Here is a 21,422-nt window from a genome sequence, read left to right on the forward strand (position 1 = left end):
AGACTTTTTGAAGCCGTCTCAACAATTGGATGATTTCAGCAACATTATCCGAAACTACAATTTTAAAGCTCATATTAATTTACCCACAAGACTGAATACGTGCATTGATCAGATATTATCAAATGTTCCGGACGCATTAGGTGAAGTGCTTCCGTTAGAGCTGTCTGATCATAACACAGGACAAATACTTCAAATAAAAAAGCCGGGAAAATATATTCCACCCCCTTACGACTATCACATGAAAAGAGACTTTAGCCATCAACTTGTTGAAAAATTCCGCCATACTTTAACATGCCTATCATGGAATGACGTGTATTCTGAACCGAACGCTAATATTGCTTTTAATAATTTTTACGATATGTATACATTGTTATTTAATCTGTGTTTTCCAATTTGTAAAGTGAAAGCTAAAAAAACAGAACATTCTACTAAATGGATTACCAAGGGATTGCGAAAGGCCCTTAAGACTAAAAGACAGTTAAGATATAGGTTTTATAAAGACAAGACGATTGAAAATAAATTAAAATATAATAAATACAATAAATTGTTGAAAAAATGTATATTAGCATCTAGAAAGTTAGTTAATAAGGCAAGACTAAATAATTCTACAAATATCTCGAAAACTAGCTGGGAAATCATTAATGAGAATACTGGTAAAGGCAATAAGAAGAACAAATTGATTGATAAGCTTACATACAATAACCGTATAATAGATAAACCAAGTGATATTGCAAATGTATTTAATAATTTTTTCATTGACTCCACTCATAATAATGCTAATTTGTTTAATAATGTTAATTACTATGACCACGACCTTAAATTCAACAATTCTAACATGTTTATTTTTCCGATAGACTCAATAGAAGTAATTAATATCATAAAAAAACTGAAAACCACCGGCTCTGTTGGCTATGACGACATTCCTACACATATAGTCAAGTCGACAAGTGACATTATTGCTCCTGTGCTCTCATATTTAATTAATCTAAGCTTTTTACAGGGAGTATTTCCTGATAAATTAAAGATTTCCATTGTAAAACCTATTTTTAAAACAGGAGATAAAAACTGTCCTGGTAATTATAGACCAATTACCCTTATACCAATTTTCGCTAAAATCTTGGAGAAAGCCATGTATACCAGGTTGATATCTTTTGTTAAAAAAAGTGGAATATTGAGTGACAACCAGCATGGATTCCAAAAGGGTAAATCTACCACATTAGCCACGTTTAATTTAATTAACAATATAGTTGATAATGTTGATAAAGGACATAAAACCGTTGCAATTTTCTTTGATATGTCCAAAGCGTTTGACCATGTATCGCATAAATTATTACTTAAGAAATGTGAAACCTATGGTATTAGGGGACTGGTAAATTTGTGGATTGAGAGCTATCTTAGCAATCGACACCAAATAGTAGAAATAGCAGGCTCAGATGATGAGAAAACTCAGCGGAATTATAGATCAAACATGTTATGTAATAAGGTTGGAGTACCTCAAGGGACTATTCTTGGACCTTTATTGTTCCTTTTATATATTAATGACTTACCTCTAATTACAAGTCACTTTTGTACCTTATTTGCAGACGATATTTCAATTGTTATTAGTGATATAAATAATCAAAATTATGAGAATGTTATTAACGATGCTATTGCTGATATTATTAAATGGTTGAATGACAATAATTTAAAAATTAATATTGAGAAAACAAAGTACATACAATTCATTAATAGAAGAGGAAAGAAGGAGAAATTAGACATAACATATAATGGACAGAGGCTCGTAGAATGTGATACCACAAAATTCCTAGGTTTTATTTTGGATGATCGATGTACGTGGAAGAATCATATCGATAAAGTGTGCTCGAGAATAAATAGATTTGTATATGTATTATGGCGATTGACACGCATTACGGATATGAAAACTGCCATAATGGCATACCATGCTTTTGTGGTATCCAGTCTAAGGTATGGTATATTAATCTGGGGGAATTCATCGTTTGTAAAGAATACCCACGTAGCGCAAAAACAATGTATCAGAGCAGTCTGCAATATGCCTCGTAGAACTTCTTGTGTGTATCCTTTTATCAACCTAAAATTGTTAACAGTGCACTCAATTTATATATACGAAGTTTGTGTTTTTGTCAAATTGCACCCTGACATGTTTATCGTGAAAAAAGATATAACGCACTTTAATACTAGATATCCTGACAGACTAGTGCTCCCAAGAATGAACACAGTTATGAAAAACAAAAATTGTTACGCTATGTGTGTCAAAATATTTAACAAACTGCCTAATGAACTTAAAGAACTACCACTCAACAAATTCAAAAGTCAATTGTATTCTTATCTTGTTGACAAGTGTTATTATAGTCTGAAGGAATTTTTAGATTATTAGTTTAACATCCATAATTTACAATAGTCTACGTTTATAATTATACTTATTAGCTTTTAACAAGTAGGTACATACACAATAATGCATGTTTGTTGGCTAACAATAATTATATATACCTAAACATGAAATACAAATTAAAAGATTTTCCATGAAAATAATTTAATTTGTTCATGACTTAAACTTAGACTTAGAATATCACAATTTGCATGGCTTTTTAAAGCCTAAATGTGTTTAGCTCTAATTATTATATATTTAACACCATTGTATACCACATTTAATGGCAAATAAATCATTTCATTTCATTTCATTTCACTAATAACTGTTTTATGATTAGTTAATTGCTTGTCAAGGGGCATACCTGTGTGTTGACCTTCGATTTGAATCCATTGATATTATGGTAATTTCTAAAGCCTATCATATTAACAGCATCATGTACAGGGTGGCCCAAAATTACGTTGACAAAGAATGGGGAAATAATGTTGTAATAAACCAAAATATCGAAGTTACCGAAATTATTTATTGGGCCTATATTTCTGCATATTTCTACATCCACCGTGGATATTTCAACAGCATTAACATGGATATTTCGCAAGGTTTGATATGTAGACCAATCGTGTAAAGACATTTTTTCCAGTTTCATAAGCTCGATACGTTTCAGCCTACTTACGAAAATGCACCTTACTTAAAACTGTAAATTATAGTTTGTAATCAATCTTAAAACCCTAGACCGTTTATTGATTACAAAAATTTGGGTATTTTACAAGTTATAAGTGCAATAAGTCAGACGAAAGTCACACTAGAGGTGCAGCGGCATATCGATAATTTTTTGTTCCAATATTTGCGTTTATTTCAAAGCCAAAGGAGAATATTTTAAAGACGATTCGATTTATTCGGTCAAAAATTATTAAGGGTTCACATTTTAATTTGTAAGACAATCATTCGTGTAAGGACAGAAAAGTAATTATACAAACGTTTGTCAACGTATTTTTGGGCCACCATGTATAAGCAAAATAATATCTCATAATTACTTCACATTCAAATTTTAGGAAAGTTAAAGGTAAATCAAATGCAAACATGTCGATTTCGCGTACTCGTATGAAAGACAGTTCACTAAAATCAAATTCCGAAAAGTGTTTTTTTAGACTCTCGTGTTCTTTTAGAAAAATCTTAATAAATGAGTATTTATTTTTTCCAAAATGTGGCTCTTACGAATAGAGATAAAAGATTGAAGAACCTATGGCCGTTTTAAATTTAGGAGTTTTAGTCAAAACTTGTCAAAAATCTATGAAAATCGTGTGGAGCCCCCTTAAAGCGTAGTAGGAGTAGGATTAAAGATTATATTCATTAGTCGAGAAATAATCCTCGCGTACAAAAATAAACAAAACCGCTCCAGAGAAAATAACACCACTTCGAAGTTCTTGAGATTTTCAACAAGACTTATGGCAATTCAGCGCTTATCCATAGCAACAGCGGATATGCCCGAAATAGACATGGACGCCGACCCAGTTCCATAGGCGGCTTACAGATATAGACCCACTGACAGACAGCCGTATTCTTCCGGATTTCTAGTTAATTAAGGTTAATAGGGACGTCGGCATTGCATTACTGAGAAACTGTAATGTATGAACTGGCCCCGTAGCCGAATGGCATTTCTACGACGCGAAACGAAAACGAAACGCCGCGAAAGGTAGTCTGGCTCTGTCGCGCCAATACGCAAGAGCGAAAGATATCTACGAGCGTTTCGTTTCGTGAGCGTTTGTGTCATTCGGCTACGCACCCAGGTGTCAGGCGCCGTAGCCGAATGGCATTTATGCGACGCGAAACGCCACCGAAACGCCGCAGAAATGTAGTCTATAAGTAGCTCTGTCACGCCAATACGCAAGAACGATAGAGATAGATAGCTGCGGAAGAGATATTATCGTGAGCGTTTGTACATTCGGCTACGCACACTGGCCCGATTGGTAACTTTATTCATAAAAGTTGGCAAAGCTCTGTTAAATGACGTCTCTCTCTAACAAACATAAATGTCAAAATATTAGAAGGATAAACATTTATGAACGGCTTGTTAGTTCTGACAAACGGTTGTGAATAATGTCAGTAACTGTCAGTTCGTAATAGTATTTATAGGCTCCACATTATTTTTAGAGTATTAGGTATATTAAAACATCAATTTGATTAGGATAACGTATCAGTAATAAACTTAAATATTACCTACTAAACACGGGAAGTAGGTACCTATGTAAAATGATAATAATTATTTGACAGGGTGTCATCAAAGACAGGCTAGTACCTATTTACGTTTATTTCTCGAAATTTTCGAAATACACATTCAAGGTAGTAATTCATAGTTGACAGAAACCTCATCACCGATATTTCCAACTACTATTTCTATGGTAGTACTTAAGTACCATAATAGTTCCTACTCTCCTTGTTTTACAAGCAATAGTCGTGTATACATCGTGTATACACATTTTTGACACTTTATTCGCATCCATAAAAATTGTACACTGTCATTTGTAAACTGTACACTATCAGAAATCAGAATGCTATACAATGCAATTTAATACAACATAATTATTAATTATTTACTAGATAACTAACGCCCGATTATTCGGATCATAAGACACGAGTTTTTGCCGCAATTAAATTCCGCTATCCCCTATTGTGTTTTCGCTTTTATCGTCGCCAAGCCGTGCGAAGAGGCTGTGGAAAGCTACTTGGATCATATTTCTACGGTTTCACTTATACACTGTGTATGAGCTAGGCTAGTAAGTGACATGTTAGATTTGATTACTCATTGGGTATCATCTAAATAGACCGCAATGTCGGAAATGTAATACTGCAAAGCTATATGATCAAAGATCTGAGATCCTCGAAAAGATAACGTTACAATTACAACCAATTGTGCACGTGCGGAAAGATTTTATAACCTAACCACAAAATTTAAATTTTGAAAAAAACCCCGATTTAGTGCACCGATTTTTATGAAACATGGCAAGAACACTCCCGACTAATTCAGCTTTCAAACAAAAAAATCAAAATCGGTTCATCCGATCGGGAGCTACGATGCCACAGACACACACGTCAAACTTATAACACCCCGTCGTTTTTGCGTCGGGGGTTAAAAAATAGACTCATGATCTGAGATTCATTGCGTTTGATTGCTTAGTTTAAAACTAGAACATTGTTTAACTAATAAATTCTGCATACAATACGTTTCTACAGACATGTGACGTATTTGTTTGCAGTTTTTGTTTAAAAACTTTAATATTTTTGAACAATAAAAATGCGAAACAAATATACGAAAAGTTCAGTTGCTAAAGATATTGCCGTATCCACAATACATGAGTATACAGTTATACTGTTGTCATTTGGGGTTGAATTGAAATGAAGAAGGTAGGTTAGCGAGACGAGTGCAACAAAGTGCCTAAATGATGACAAAGCGCAGTTTCGCTTGGAAGACTACTAATAATCCATTTTATTAGTTCATTGATCCGATTCGGAAGATTTGTCATCATTTATCTCATGTCTGTCTGTGATATATTTAGAATTTGTTTATCATTGGCTATGGCGTGCTTTTCTATCGATGCCTGCGTGTTCCACCGTTTGAGGCAGGTTGCCATGGGAAATATAATAATTGCACAAATTAATGAAAGTGTACTTAAATATTTTAGCTACTCAGCAGCCTGGTACATTAAAAGAAATAAACACTAATTGCAGTTGTTCGTTTGGAGATTAAGAAGGATTGGACTTCAATAGCCATACAAAAAGAAAGGAATTAGATGTTAAAAAGTAAAAAACAATGTGCTTATAGAGAATCATAACAGGTAACTCGAACATATTTACGATGTAGGTTAATGCGGAGCTTTAAATATTATAATTTAAACTTTAAACATTAGTTTAAACAAATAACAAAAGGTACGCGCAATAAACGTAAGCAAAGAAGACAACAAACGGTACAATAAAAACCCATAGACACGTACCGAACGAATCGGCGGCACACAAAGCCGAAAAGGCGGCAAATTGGCCTTTCACGGCAAATTTATGGGTTCACTTCGCAATGCGACTGACTAACTGACAACTGGCGGACGGTGCCAAGAAACAGCTCAGCTCTTCAACAAATGTGGGTACTTAATCTTTTATCAAATTTGGCAATAAATTAGCAAGCGATAGATGATTGAATAAATTACGAGTAAATATTTATATTTATTCACGTATGTATGTACGACTAGGAATTTTATTTCAGTTCTTACTATAGGTACCATTTTTATCATTGAAATTAGGAAATACGTTATAGAAAAGAAGAAAAAAAACGCATATTACCATTGATGCAGATAAAAACCACAAATATTTACGAGCTTCGGCCTAACGCAATACTGAAAAGGTAGATATATAATATTATTGACTAAGGTAAAATTTGGATAAAATATGACTTAAATATCTAGTGGTGGTGAAAACCCACATCATATTAAGTCATGGAGTCATGATATTCGTGATCGTCCAAAGTTTATTTTGCACGTAAGTTACATTACCCAAGAACTAATTCGGGGTACAACAAGCTTTTAAGTTGTCCCGTAATGTAAACAAAGTGAAACAATAGCCAATAACCCCGTTTATTGCGGCTCTGGGTACCTAGCCAGCATCACAATCACTTACGCTTCGTAAGCGTATCGTAGCCGTCTCTCTCTCTATCGCTCTTTTGTAGTGGAGCGACAGAGCCAGACTGCGTTTCAATCCACGTAGCGTCAACGATTGTTACTTCGGCAAGGCCTGCAGAAGTAGAAGTGCAGAGTTCACAGCTCTCGCATTTGGCGTTTTTATTGCACATTGTGGCATAACTGGACAAGAGCGAAAGCGAGATTGGCATAGGCACGCCTAAATTTAGCTACATTGCTTTTAGCGCCTCTTTTTTTGTAAACAACAATTGTACGTTCAAAAACATTAATCTGTGAAATATTTTTTTAAAGAACACTCCTGCGTAATCAACGTTTTTTTAGTCTGCCACAATGTTACCTGTGCCAAGAACGCGAGACTATTAAACCTTCATTCATCAAAATTGGCTCACTGTGGATCCCGCAGTACGATAAGCATACAAGTATGCTATGTTTGTTGTTTGAACTCGACTTGACCTCTTTTAGATTTGACCGTACTCGGGAATTTAAAGAACCTTGTTAGCTGAGTAATTATTAAAAAAAAAAATCATTCAGGACTTCAATTGTCATGACACTCATGACTCCATATTAGTTGTAGTACTTATTTTGATTAATTGACGTCGAAATGTAAGTTCTTTTTTAATGTTCTAACATGTACCTACTATGGTTGTGGCTTGTATCCTTCCATTGGCGGAGGAGTTGAACGCCGATGGCACCCTCGTTGTTGCAGTTGATCGAGTCTGTCTCTTTTCGGGTGAGATAGCGACACATCTTTTTCTGCTCAAAATGTGCAATTAATACCAACATAATTTGGCATTCCTTTTAAAAGCCTCGACATTAATAGCTTCACTTCGAATTGCAAATATTTCGTCACAAATGCATTGTTATTTGGTGGAAATGAGCGTGGTTGTAGTAAACACGGTGTCATTAGCCAAGCGGCTCCACCCACCTACTCGGAGCTTGGAAGGTGGCCACATTCAAACTATTGTTATGTACAAGTCGACCATGGATCGACGAGTTCCGGACCGTTCCCGTCACTCACAGTGATATGCCACTTAGTTCGACATTTTAGTCGTTCTAAAATTGTATGCAGAACTGATATCTAAATTGTGTAGGCAGTTATATCTGGGACATTTGCTGCAAAATTAAGCACTGGAGTTAAATTGATTGCTAAGCAGAAAGAAATATTTTTGACTCTTGTCTCATTTTCCATTAATAATGTCTCTCTTGTTATACAAGTGAATAAACAATGTCAACAGCTGCAACGTGTAAACTGTTACAAGCCTATTAATATGTTTGATAGACTGACGTTGTATCGGCATTCTTAATTACCAGACGCAAATTACAGAACTGTTAAAACGAATAGGCCGGGTATACAAATATTGCGTCACCATGAGTATAATGCTGGATCCGCCCATGCTTATTATCTCACCTAACCTTCTTTAGAATATGAAGTCTGAACTACTATACTATAGTAGTTTTGTAATTCGTAGAAACGTTAATGGAATAGATAGGGAAAACACCCGTTCTATTGTGCAACAGCCGAAACAATGGAAACAAAGGCAGGTAACCGACACGTCAACGGATAAAAAGTATAAAGTATCGGAGAAGGAATCAAAGCGGCTGTGACTGCGCCGGAACACAGGAGCCGGTTTGTCGCGGCCGGAACGGTGACATTGAAGACATTGTAGTCCTTACGTACATGTGCCTTCTCGGGTAAAGCCTGAATAGAAATATATGACTATTGTCAGGAGGGCGCTGTTATTCTGATGTATGGGACGACAATTCAGTATAGTATGAAGAAAATAGTTCTAATGAAATTCCGCAACATTTCTGGTTAGGCTTTATCTCTGTGCTACACTAGATTGACACCTCCGCTCATAAGAAGGGAAGAAGAAGGGGAGAAGAGACTGTTATGCCTATTATAGATATTATGAAGACGAAATACAAGGTAGAAAGCCAATAAATTTGTGACGTCTATCAAAAGATGTCGTTTTAAAAACAAGAAAACAGCGAAGAGTAGCATACACGTTGACCCCAGGAGCCAGGAAGTTACCATTTATTAAGTTTTTCCCACACATAAAGATGTTCTTCATCAACGAAATTGTATTTTGTTGTAACACAAATTAAATATGTACCTAGCGTTATCAATTAAGCAGCTGATCGGAACTGCGAGTGAGATAAGGACCATGATATTCGAATAATATTACTACAGATGCCCGATTAGATCAGCTCATAAAAGATAATAAACCTTGAAGTCGAATTCACTTTCGAATGTACAACGATGCAGAACAAATGGCAGATTAAGGAGAAGCAATGAATAAAGTTATAGCGGATGGTGATCCAGACATCCTGCGAACAATAACAATACGAACAGCTTATCTCCACGGCTCGACTGTTTAGGAAACAGAACATGATCTATCAACAACATGACGAAACCCGAAACCGGTGGCGAGGCGTCAATAGAACTCGTTTTCTAATGGCTTCCACGTTTAAATATTATTGAGTTGGCTAGAATTATAAGCTCAATCAACTGGCAGTCTAAGACTTCCCTTTGGCTATGTTTGACAACACAACACTTTTTTTTCGTTCATAAACACCAGCCCTTCTAGCACAACTTGAAGTCGATACTTGAAGTCCCGCTTGATGTATGGACTCCGCGCGACAAGTTAAGTTGTGCTAAAGGGTCAGAGCTGCTCGGAAAATATCGTATTTACACAAGCTTTTATTTAACTTGCAGTATATCTTTCTTTGTATGAAACAAGTCTTGTAACTAAAATTTGATCTATTTTCCAACTCCTGGTGATGTTGAAAACCTGCATGAGTTATGACCATACAAGTTGCATGTTGAAAGAAGATATAGTGAGCGGTTTACAAAAGCTTGTATCAAAGATGAACATTTTTGTCAAAAACTTAATTTATCAGTTGTAAACGGTATAACCGATATCAATGCTTCTTTTGTTTTGTTATTGCCAACTTTACCTACATGATGTCTGGCTTCAGAATTTAATCAATAGACAAGGCGACGGTTTGTTTACCGTTAGTATGTCTGAGATTATTTATAAGACGGTGTAGTGTAGCACACAGGTTTTCGTTGTGCAGCGGAAGCGTGTAGGTAGATAGTTGACGTACGCAATCGGACACTCAACTAGGAATCCGTGCTGACGTCTATACCACCATTTTAGATAACATGCATCAGTCTACTCGTAATCTCTCCCACGAAAAACATTTCATGTAGTGCTGCCAAAATTAGCTAATCCACAAAGGTTTTACCGTAGAAAATTCGTTTCTATGCCCAACTTTTTTTAACAATCTTATTTTTTTGAATAATCTCGGCTTAGCATTGGTAAGGCTGTATATTTAATAGCAGGAGATATATATACAAGAACATGTAAGTAATCTGAGTCAATGTAAACTCGTTCTAATCGATATGTAACGGTGAAACAATCATTCACATTGGCAAGGTCGCTTCTAAACGAATTCGCGCTGACAATAATCTACCCACATGCAATGCACAATTGATATGGCCGTTTGCGTACAGCTGTGGGGTCTAAACGAATAACTGCCAGTCCCCTCATACTCGGCCACTGGATTTATCTAAACAGATAATCGCAAGCCCTGGGTGCGATAAAGACAGCAACAGATAGGGGCAAAGGGTGTTAATGTGGAAGGTAATTTAGTTGGCCTAGAGCGCAGAGTTGATTCATAAATTGTTGGATTTTGGAAGCCAAGAATAATTTTAGAATGTTTTTCTAATTATAATAGCAAGTGAGTGTAAGCATTTCGCGTGGGCGTGAGGACAGGGATCGAAATAGACGGTGTTGGCATCGGCTGGCTTGCAGTATGCCGCCGTCCGACTCCACATCCGATTTTCGCACGTTACTGTCTCCCATAATGATAAACCATTCAATTATTATTTCAATAACTAATATAGATTGGTTCTAGTAATTTCTAACTTCCTAGAAATTACTGAGAAGAATAATTCTACATCCGGACAATTAACACGCTCCAAGAATTTTTACGCCGTGCAAACTAAGACGAATATCGCTTTAATTTTGGAATAACGGAATTTTGTTAATAATTAAATTATGAGAACCCAAAATTGTATGTTTCTAAAGTTTTTTTTTATATGTTACCTAAGAGTATGGCAAGAATATTTATTCGGTAATTAAAGTGAGTTTATTTAATTTCAAAACATTATCTTTCGAAATAGTTTACATTTTACAAGATGAATGGTAAGTACTACTTAACTCTGCAATACCTACTTTACCACCATAAACAACTTGTTTCGACAACTAATTGGTAAGTGAGTAGAAATACATAAAGCACAAATAAATCGGCCGTGCGGTATACAAACTACTGGGGATTGTGAAACGACACAAGGTTGACACAAAGTCCGATGCAACAACACACCTGGGTGCAGCGGGTGGGCGGGCCATTCGTTCCTCGGCTTTACACTATACAGCCAACACAGATCAAACAAACATTGCTAAGCCAGTTTAATGGGCAAATGATTACACTTAATCTATGATACATCTGTAATTTGCGAAGGATCCGTTAAGTTCAATCAACGCAGACGATTTTGTAATAGACTTTCTTCAAATTGACAAGTCATTAGACTCAGCTGTATATTAAATTAAGAAGCAATATTCCAACAGGTGTTATTTTAACGCACTTTAATTTGTTACCGCTTAATCGTTATTGATTCCGATGCACGTTATGCAAGTGGAAGGTGAAGGGTCTATAATAATTTGATATGTTGTCTCTACGCTTAGGATGGCACGGACGTGCAAGAACCGGTCCACTTAAAAAGATATTATTGACGCGGGCAAGAGTCGAGTGTGTGTCTACACTGTCGACGTCACGTACCCTTGTCATTTCGTAGTTTTTTTACTGAGAAGCACATGAGCAAAGCTTACCACGCATGCTGAAATACTAATTTAGGCGTTATTTTTCCTATTTTAAATAGATTCTACATTAAAAGCTCCGATTTCCCAAATCATAAACTATGAAACATCAAAATCTTCAATGCTTTCACTTTAATATTTTAAGTCGTTTGCTAGAAATTACGTTGTAAATCTTGTTTTCAGATTAGGTATGACCAATCACACTATGCACTTATGTTTGAAAGTTCGTTGCAAATTGTATAAAAACATCTACAAAACATTCATCGAGTCCGATGTCTTTAGTAAAATCTAAAACGGATTGCAAAATATTGGTCAGCGAATTATAATATCAGCAAGATATCAGTGAGATCTCCCAATTGTTTTTAAATCAGCATTGAAAGTTGGATGATATGGCAGGGTTCCATACAGTTTCCACCGCGAGGCCAACATCGTTTTAATGAGATGATAGATTTCGTAACGCTGGGTCGATCGTGCCTAGTCTGTGAACTGGAAAGCAGGTTCAAAATGCGCCTCACTTGATAACGCCCGCTTAGAAAGTTTCGTTTCTCCGGCCATTAACTTAATGTAAATTAATTCTGTGCATCATTACCGTGTCGTAGTTCAATATTCAAGGCCGTTCTTGTTTATTACATCTTGTACAAAGTTTTTGCTCACTCATCTTTTACCATTACATTTTATTTATTCCGTGCTTATTTGTGGCTTGTTAATTTCTTAGAAAGCGTGTTGATCTGATGATTCATGCTTGACTAATTAGGAACAACATGCCCTATGCCGTTTGCGGTGACCATAATCATAATGTTCTGGTCACGTTACCACCAGGCTTGCACCAGGCTCCCTTAATCATTGGATTAACTCGCATAACCTCATCAACATTAGTAGGGTTATTTTAACATTTACTAATAATTTATAGGTTGTGTGATTATAATCTGAGTGAGCCAACTCCAGCGATTTTTTACAAATTGTGACAAGAGATAAGTGTTTTTCCCAACAATATTCGAAATCCTCTTGCAAACAACCTAGACGCTTGGTTTTATTCATCAGTTCTTGAGCCAGTGCCAAAAGCGAGCTAACACCGACAAGAAAAAATAGCCATGTCAAGATCTTACGTAACCGGTATGCTACACATAACAACGCATCACCTCGTCAACAGTTATTAAATATTTGTGAATTTGCGATAAACTTCAGCTATCTTCTAAATTCTATTGGATATTTGGTTCATCTAAATTGTAATGATTATACAACACTAGCTTTTGCCCGCGGCTTCGCTCGCGTTAGAAAGAGACAAAAAGTAGCCTATGTCACTCTCCATCCCTTCAACTATCTCCACTTCAAAAATCACGTCAATTCGTCGCTCCGTTTTGCCGTGAAAGACGGACAAACAAACAGACACACACACTTTCCCATTTATAATATTAGTTTGGATATGGATAGGTACAGGTGAAACAAAATCAAAGTCAAGGCTCCCACATATTACAAATACCTGTGCCATTGCCAATGCGTTTTTAAACATCTCAGACTCTTCCTTCAGGTACATTTAATGTTTTGGCGTAAATTAGCGCGTTTTTGAAAGCCTTCCATGATAAGGAGAAATTACTAGAGAATTAAATAATTAAGTAAATCGAAAAAATAAACGTATGTATCATCATTCAAAATTACTCTTCTTCAACAACAACTCTCAGTAAGAAAATACGACAGTTTGTTTTACAAACAACATTTTAAGCAAGAATTTTGGCCTTTCTAATATATTCTGGTTTCTGCAGTCCACGTCGTTAATTATGGCCATAGATCGGTCAAAATTAATCCAAAATTTGGAATTTTGAGTTTGGAGAATTGAATAAATCCATATTCATAGGAAAAAACTTTCGCTGGTAGCGTTTATCCGAGAAATATTGGATAACATCAAGCTTATATCTGCCCACGTAACATCAGAATATTGATCATCCCAATGTACGTGTTTGGAACAGTTTACAATACTTTCAAATCGTTGCCTTGTTTGAGAATGCATTATGGCTTATCGGACCTAAGTCAACGACCGCCAGTTCACAGGAATTACGCGAATGGTATGCCAAGGTGATAACTCTTCGGTACGAAGGGTCCGACATTAAATGGATTTGTTTCGAATTTATCTTGTGTATTTTTCTGATTTCTAGGAAGTCCACACGCCAGAGCGTTTCTATCTCAGTTGTATCTATTTGCTGTGTACTAAACACATATTTTTCCTCTATCATTTGATTTATCCGTTCTTCCTCATCGAACGTGTCTATTAATAGTAGGGGGAAATTAGCTAAAATTACCGCATAATTAATGGAAGGTTTTTTTTAATTGAAATATGTACGTTATAGACCGAAGTTATTTTTCATCAACCCTCCCCACTCCTCCCTCCTCTGCGTCACCCCTCTACCCTCCCTTAAAGTGCCGAAAATGCGGTTTTTCTCGATTTCTGACAAAACTGTTGAAGATACAGAAAAAGCGCGTAGGAACGAAGTAATCCTTAATAAATTTACTACAAATCATTCATTAACACTTTGGTTCTAGCACTTATAGTTTACGCGTGATCCGTCACGAAAGTTGGTCCTTTGCTGCAATTTTCTTTAGTGAATGTTAAGTTTTCGCCTAAAATGCATACGAAATCGTCGAAATTTGTTTGATATAACTAAAATATTGTAACTCATGAATAAAATAAAATTAAGGGGGAAAAATCACTACCATGGGTGGAATTTCCAATATGTCTTGGAATTCCAGTAACTATTTAAGACGTAATATTTTCACGGTAGTAGTCGCTAGGAGTACCATTGATCTATATAGTATATCTATGACTGGGGATGAGCTTTTTGTAGCTGTTGGTAGAGCCCTGGAGTATCAATCCAGTTGCCGTGAGTTCAAGTCCCACCCATGGTAGTGATTTTTCCCCCTGAAATTCATTTTCAGTTTATAATATTTTAGTAATATCAAACAGATTTCGTAAGCAATTTGGGAGAAAACTTAACATTAACTAAAGAAAATTGCAGCAAAGGACCAACTTTCGTGATGGATCACGCGAAACCTATAAGTGCTAGAACCAAAGTGTCAATGAACGATTTGTAGTAAATTTATCAAGGATTACTTTTTCCTACACGCTTTTTCTGTATCTACAACGGTTTTGTCAGAAATCGCGAAAAACCGCATTTTCGGCTATTTAAGGGGGGAAGAGGGGTGACGCAGAGGGGGGAGGGATGGGGAGGGTTAATGAAAAATAACTTCGGCCTGTAATGTACATATCCCAATCAAAAAAAATCTTCCATTAATTATGCCAACATTTTCATACATAACTTTCCAGAAGCAACGGACTATAAGGGCATTATTCTTAATTGTTTTACCGACATAGTAATTATGACTCCAAAGCGGGTTCTTCGTGCTATTTATTATTATTATTTTACAAAGCATCGCCGAAACAAAGTTCACTTCCTCACGCGAAAAAACTAACTGACAGCCCGCCCTTCGGGTTGCCAGCTTACAAAAATATATCAATTTTTGGGTAAAATTATGAGATATTTATGTAACTCTGCCTTACAATAATTATATCAATAATGTGTGAAGTTATGAGATTCTTAACAATTGCATGGCGTTGTTGTGAATGTTGTGCGTGACACTCTGTTATTAAACGACAATAAATGCGTCCAAGTTGCACTCTTGTGACAGAGAATTATTAGTTTTATGTAAATTATTAATTTTACAACCAGTTTCGTCCTCACTTTCTCGTCTGGTTTCTTAAGATCTTGATAGCACGTCCGATTAATCATTAAGCTTTCTTGCATTAGTAATTCTGTTTATTTATAATGATGACGTCACTGTTTCTGTCACATTTGGAAAGTTTTTGTCGGGTCATTCCGTGTAGGGTATTCCTTGAAGGGTAAAAGTTGTGCCAGTGACCTGATTGTGATTGATTCCAGTCGCGGTGATCGGTGGAGTGGTCGGACGACTGGTCGCCGATGTCGGCCGCGACATTGACCCGGCAACCGGCCAATGCACCGGGTGTCGCAGGCTCTTTGTTTACATCCTGCGAGACATCGCAGCCTCCTAGTTCATTGTCCTGGGCGTAGAATGTAACGTGGCATTTACATACTGTAGTAGGAATTAGTTTGTTATTGGTAGCAAGCCATACTCTTTGTACCTACATATAAAATGTATTTTTATTATTTATTAAGTGTGAAATAATTACAAAAATTAAGCAATGCTAATTATACATTTTTTACTACTTGTATGCTAATTAAACCGACCAATAGTAGATTTGATTGTTTTCAAATTACCCACGCTAATATATTTTATGACTTATTTTTACTGTTTGACTGATAAAAAAGTTAATAGAAAAGTAAGCATGTTTTTCCTTAAAAATCCTAATCCTAAAAATTAAGATACAAAACAGTACGTTAAAAACCATTTTAAAGAACATAAACATCGATAAACTTGAATGTCCCTGCAATCGTAGTGCGTTCGTAACTCGTTAATGACATTCCATCGAGTGGGTGCGCACACGTCACGGGCCTGCAGGCCCGGTGCCGGCGCAACCTTCAGAATGCACATGACGTAGCAGCCAAGTTTCCTGAAATATGGGTTTCATGGTGACGCAGTCGCACGCCCGCGCCTACATCGGCGCCTGCGCTGGACCCATTTTAGGACATGACTAACGGAAATTCGACTCCTCTCTCTCTGACCCGCTCCCTCCCGTGGGAAGACGCGTGCGCGCGTCTCTTTCGCACTAAAAGCTCCAAGAAATCTTTTAATAGTGTCCCACGGCCGCGATCTACTTTCAATCCGAGGCGGGAAAATGCAGGAACTAGATTCAGGTTTTGAAAAATCCCGCGTTCCACTTTAAAAGAAAAAAAGTTTTAGTATTTTTACTTGTTTATTTTTTCTTTTATTTAATTTGTTTTTTAATTAACTGGATAAGACATGTTGACGTATCATAACCACAATTTTTATTGATCGATTCAAAATTGGTTATTTAATAAGCAAGATGATACGCCTGACAGCTGGCCCTAAAAATAGATTTATAAACCGGCAAATTTATATTTGTACCAGCATTTACGTCTGCTATCAGATGTAGTACTACAATAAATAGTACAAGAATAAATAGTCAATGCCGAGTTGATATTATTGCTGCAGAAAAGCAAAACCTAAAACGTACACAAACATGACTCACGATTTAGATAAGGTTATATCGGAGATATTTACACGACCGATACTGTGGCTAGTTGTTAATAATTATTGTTTTTTTTTTTCACTTTAACCCTACCGGTGTTAAAACTGACCTTTTTCTGTTGCTTCTCCCAAGCCGGGTCTAAGAGACCCTCGCGTTCCCACTCCTCCTCCTGTTCCATATAGCCGTCGGGATACCCGTCATAGTTGTTCATCACCCCGTTGTCCATCATCATGGTCACTACACTGACCGTCGGTTTCGATGTTCGTTCGAGCCTATGACCGCGAACTCGCGTGTGATGGTTCGCACCGCGCACTGCAGGCAGCCGGCCGCGTGCCTGCTGCGAGGAAACTGGCGCCCGAGCGCTGCGGCGGCGGCTTGCGGAACTTTCTCCGCGCGTTCCGTTTTACGATACCAACTGTCAAACGCTCGAAACTCAGCGTAGCGTGGTGTTGTGGTATAAGTATTTTGAGTGGAATGGAGCTACGTTTGTGTCAGAGTCAGAATCAGTCGAAGGGCTGCGGTTTTGATAGTTGGTGGTGCAAGCATTCATTTCAACGTCAACACTTTATTTGTTTATGACTTTTGCTTTTTCCCCACTCGTAATTTGAGTTTTCTAAATTACTGCACTCAATATTTATTTAAAAAACCGGACAAGTGTGAGGACGGGTTCGCCTACCAAGAGTTCGGAACAAAGATATGGCAAACTTTTTTTTTACTTTTATAGTTTTCAGATTTGTTTCTTAAATGTGTAAAACGATTAGCAAATGTTTTATCATAAGTATTTGCATTTAAATAAAAAAAAATAGACCTATGTTTAATTACCGTGCTTTTATAAAAAAAATATATTTTTAGGTTAATTTAGTTCTTTCGAACTTTTTAAGGTTCCGTACTTACCTCAAAAAAGGAAAAACGGAACCCTTATAGGATCATTCGTGCGTCTGTCACAGCCAATTTTCTTCAAAACTACTAGACCGATTAACTTAAAATAACTTAAAATTTGGCACACACATATGTTAACCTGTGACCCAAAAATGGACGTGTAATTTAAATTAAAAAAATTTAAGCATAGGGGGGCCACTTTGGGGGGTAAAAGTGAAAATTAAAAATCAACGTTTTTAGAACAATAAGTATTGTGTTACATATCAAATGAAAGAACTTTTTATAAATACTTCAAAAATATTTTTTTAATCATTTTTGGCCAAGTAATTTTCAATTAATTTAAGAAAGTAGCCAAAAAATGATCATTCCCCCTTTACTCTGAAATTACTAAGCGTAAAATTTTCACAAAAATACATGGGATAGCCTTCAATTTGTAGATTATTATAAATCTACAGTCAAGCATAAGTTAGACTTAAAAGAAAAAAACTCAAATTACAAATTTCACTCACTGCCGCTGCAAGGATCCGAGTTACCAAATCTCTTGAAATTGTGTGAGCGCGTTTAAATATTACATAATTATAAATTCATTTCTGTTTCGTGTTTTTAGAAATTGTTCAAAATATCGATTATTCGCAAAAATGACTTAAGTTAAAAGGTTTAGATATTGCTGATTAAAATGGCAGCTATAATTAAATTGAAAACCGGCCAAGAGCGTGTCGGGCCATGCTCACTTGCTCAGTGTAGGGTTCCGTAGTTTTCCGTATTTTTCTCAAAAACTACTGAACCTATCAAATTCAAAATAATTTCCCTAGAAAGTCTTTATAAAGTTCTACTTTTGTGATTTTTTCATATTTTTTAAACATATTCAAAAGTTCATGTTTAAAAGTTAGAGGGGGGGGGACACATTTTTTTTTCCTTTAGGAGCGATTATTTCCGAAAATATTAATATTATCAAAAAACGATCATATAGTAAACCCTTATTCATTTTATATATACCTATCCAACAATATAACACACGTTGGGGTTGGAATGAAAAAAAAAATCAGTCCCCACTTTACATGTAGGGGGGGGGGGGGGGGTACCCTAAGAAAACATTTTTTTCCACTTTTTATTTTACCACTTTGTCGGCGTGATTGATATACATATTGGTACCAAATTTCAGCATTCTAGTGCTAACGGTTACTGAGATTATCCGCGGACGGACGGACGGACGGACGGACAGACAGACATAGCGAAACTACTGATAAGCCGAAAAGCGCTATCTCAAATCTATATATTCAAAATCATTTGGTTTTGAGATAGCGCCACTCGGCTTAGCAGGGCAGTATAAGGGTTCCTAGTTGACTACGGAACCCTAAAAACCGGCCAAGTGCGAGTCGGACTCGCCCACCGAGGGTTCCGTGCAAAGTTTCTTTCAAACTACCTAGTTAAAATAATCTCATGTTTCTCATATAACTCTAATTACTTGACTAGAAGACTAAGACTATAGAAGAAAGTATAGGTAACTAATGAACATTTTTGTGTATAGCGCCATCTCTCGGTGAATACGCTAACTAATTTGTGCGACCTGTATAATATGTTGGTTGTTCAGGGATAATTATTTATAATGTTAACCGATTTTAACAGTTTTTACTTTATTTGAAAAAAAAAAACATGATTTCCGTAACCTCTCGTATTAATTTGAAGTACGATGTACTTGCGGATGTACATCGTACTTCAAATTAATACGAGAGGGTGGGTAAATTGAATGTAAAAATCTGAAAAGTTTTTTTTTAATTAAAAAAGTTTTCAAGATACAATCACGATGATATTTTTCCTGTAATATTTCGGATAAAACTAATATTTCCTAAAATTTTCATAATTTTTCATCGGTAAAGTTCGGAGATAAGGGAGGGGGGGGGGTATATTTTTTTACTTTTTCCTTCAAAATTCGTTTTTTCCCACAACAAAAAAATTATACAAAATAGTTTATTTACGTTCAATGTGTGCTCTACTTTCTAACGATACCCCACTTGACCTAGTAACTTTAACTTTACAGTTTGTCGTCCTTTCATTATGGCCATTTTCTACAATTAATAAATTTAAAAAAATATACTTTCTATTTCTAGAGGTTTACGATGTTCACAACTATTCCAAATTTCAAGTCGATGACTCAGTAGTTCTCAAAATATTTAGTAATGTTAATGTGACAGATGGACAGAGTCGCATCATAAGGGTTCCTGTATGGTATTAGCTACCGAATGACATCTTAATATCGTTAGCATTGTCAACTGCGTACGTAATACTAATAAAATGTGTAAAGCCGCCGTCAATAGAATTTGTGAACAATGTAAACAAACCTTGTAGTCAAAATGTCTTTAATGTCCATTCTAACTCATCAGATACTGGCTAAATCCATGTGTTATTTAATCAATTCATATCACATTATGATCCACAACCTTTAAAATAATAAAATTGTGCTAGAATATTGATATTTTATAGAATGGTTTGTTTACATTGTTGACAATTTCTATTGACGGCGATTTTACGTCAAGTGCTAAATTTGATTTGAATTATAAAAAAATCGACCAAGCGCGTGTTGGACTTCGCATGTGGGAAGGTTCTGTTTCGTTGATTTTTTTCGACTTTGGGTTACAGCCATGTTACACCCATAAGTACTTAATTTTTTTTTGTAAAATTTCGCTTCAAAACTAAACTACCCATTGAAATAGTAAGTATTTCTGGATAGCACTGGAGTTATTAATTTGGGAGTTGTTTTTATTTTAGAATTAAAACTATAGGTGAAATAGATACACAAAAAAAAAACTTTATTCACCACATAATATTTCATTGAATATTCATCTTGCTTATGCAAAATAACAGTTATATATTTTTTCATTTTCTTTGAAGATCCCATATATTAACATATACATAATATAGCAACATCCACGATCACAGGAAGGTTAAAATTTCGGAATAGAAAACTTATCAACACGTTCATATTTGGTGTTCTACCAAATTAAACTTATTACATATAGATGAGTATTAATTAAGTACAATATTTCATAAACAGATCCAACTTTGGAATGCAGAGTCCAAAAGATACATTTAACGGCATAAAATTCCTTCAAAGCTTTGAGCAAAATTACAATAAACTAAATTCTAAATGTTACAAATTATCCACAACAATAGAAGATCATCAACTTTGTAAATGCAATTTTCACGAGTATAAAAATTTATCGACATTTTCATCTTTACTTTTTGTTTGTCATTTGCCAGAATTTTAGAAACATTTAAAATTTTAGGCTACGTATTTATACATTAACACCTAATATTAAACATTTTCATTAAGATTTTCAGACCCATTCCACATAAGAAAAATATTTAATTGCATAAGAAAATAACAGCATAAAACAAAGTTTAAAATACTTATC

General features: G+C 35.7%; 1 protein-coding gene across 4 annotated transcripts in view; it reads right to left on the reverse strand.

The window, feature by feature from the left end:
- LOC125235126 (alpha-actinin, sarcomeric) overlaps positions 1-17,485 on the reverse strand; it is a 59,367-nt gene extending 41,882 nt beyond the window's left edge. For all 4 annotated transcript variants that reach the window (XM_048141563.1, XM_048141564.1, XM_048141562.1 and 1 more), the window contains exon 1: positions 17,240-17,485. In XM_048141563.1, the coding sequence (XP_047997520.1) occupies positions 17,240-17,362 (123 nt within the window). In that variant the 5' untranslated portion in view covers positions 17,363-17,485. The remainder of the gene's footprint in view (positions 1-17,239) is intronic.
- Between the last annotated feature and the right edge of the window lie 3,937 nt (positions 17,486-21,422).

This window comes from Leguminivora glycinivorella, chromosome 17 (assembly GCF_023078275.1).
Source record: "Leguminivora glycinivorella isolate SPB_JAAS2020 chromosome 17, LegGlyc_1.1, whole genome shotgun sequence".
NCBI classification, from domain to species: domain Eukaryota; kingdom Metazoa; phylum Arthropoda; class Insecta; order Lepidoptera; family Tortricidae; genus Leguminivora; species Leguminivora glycinivorella.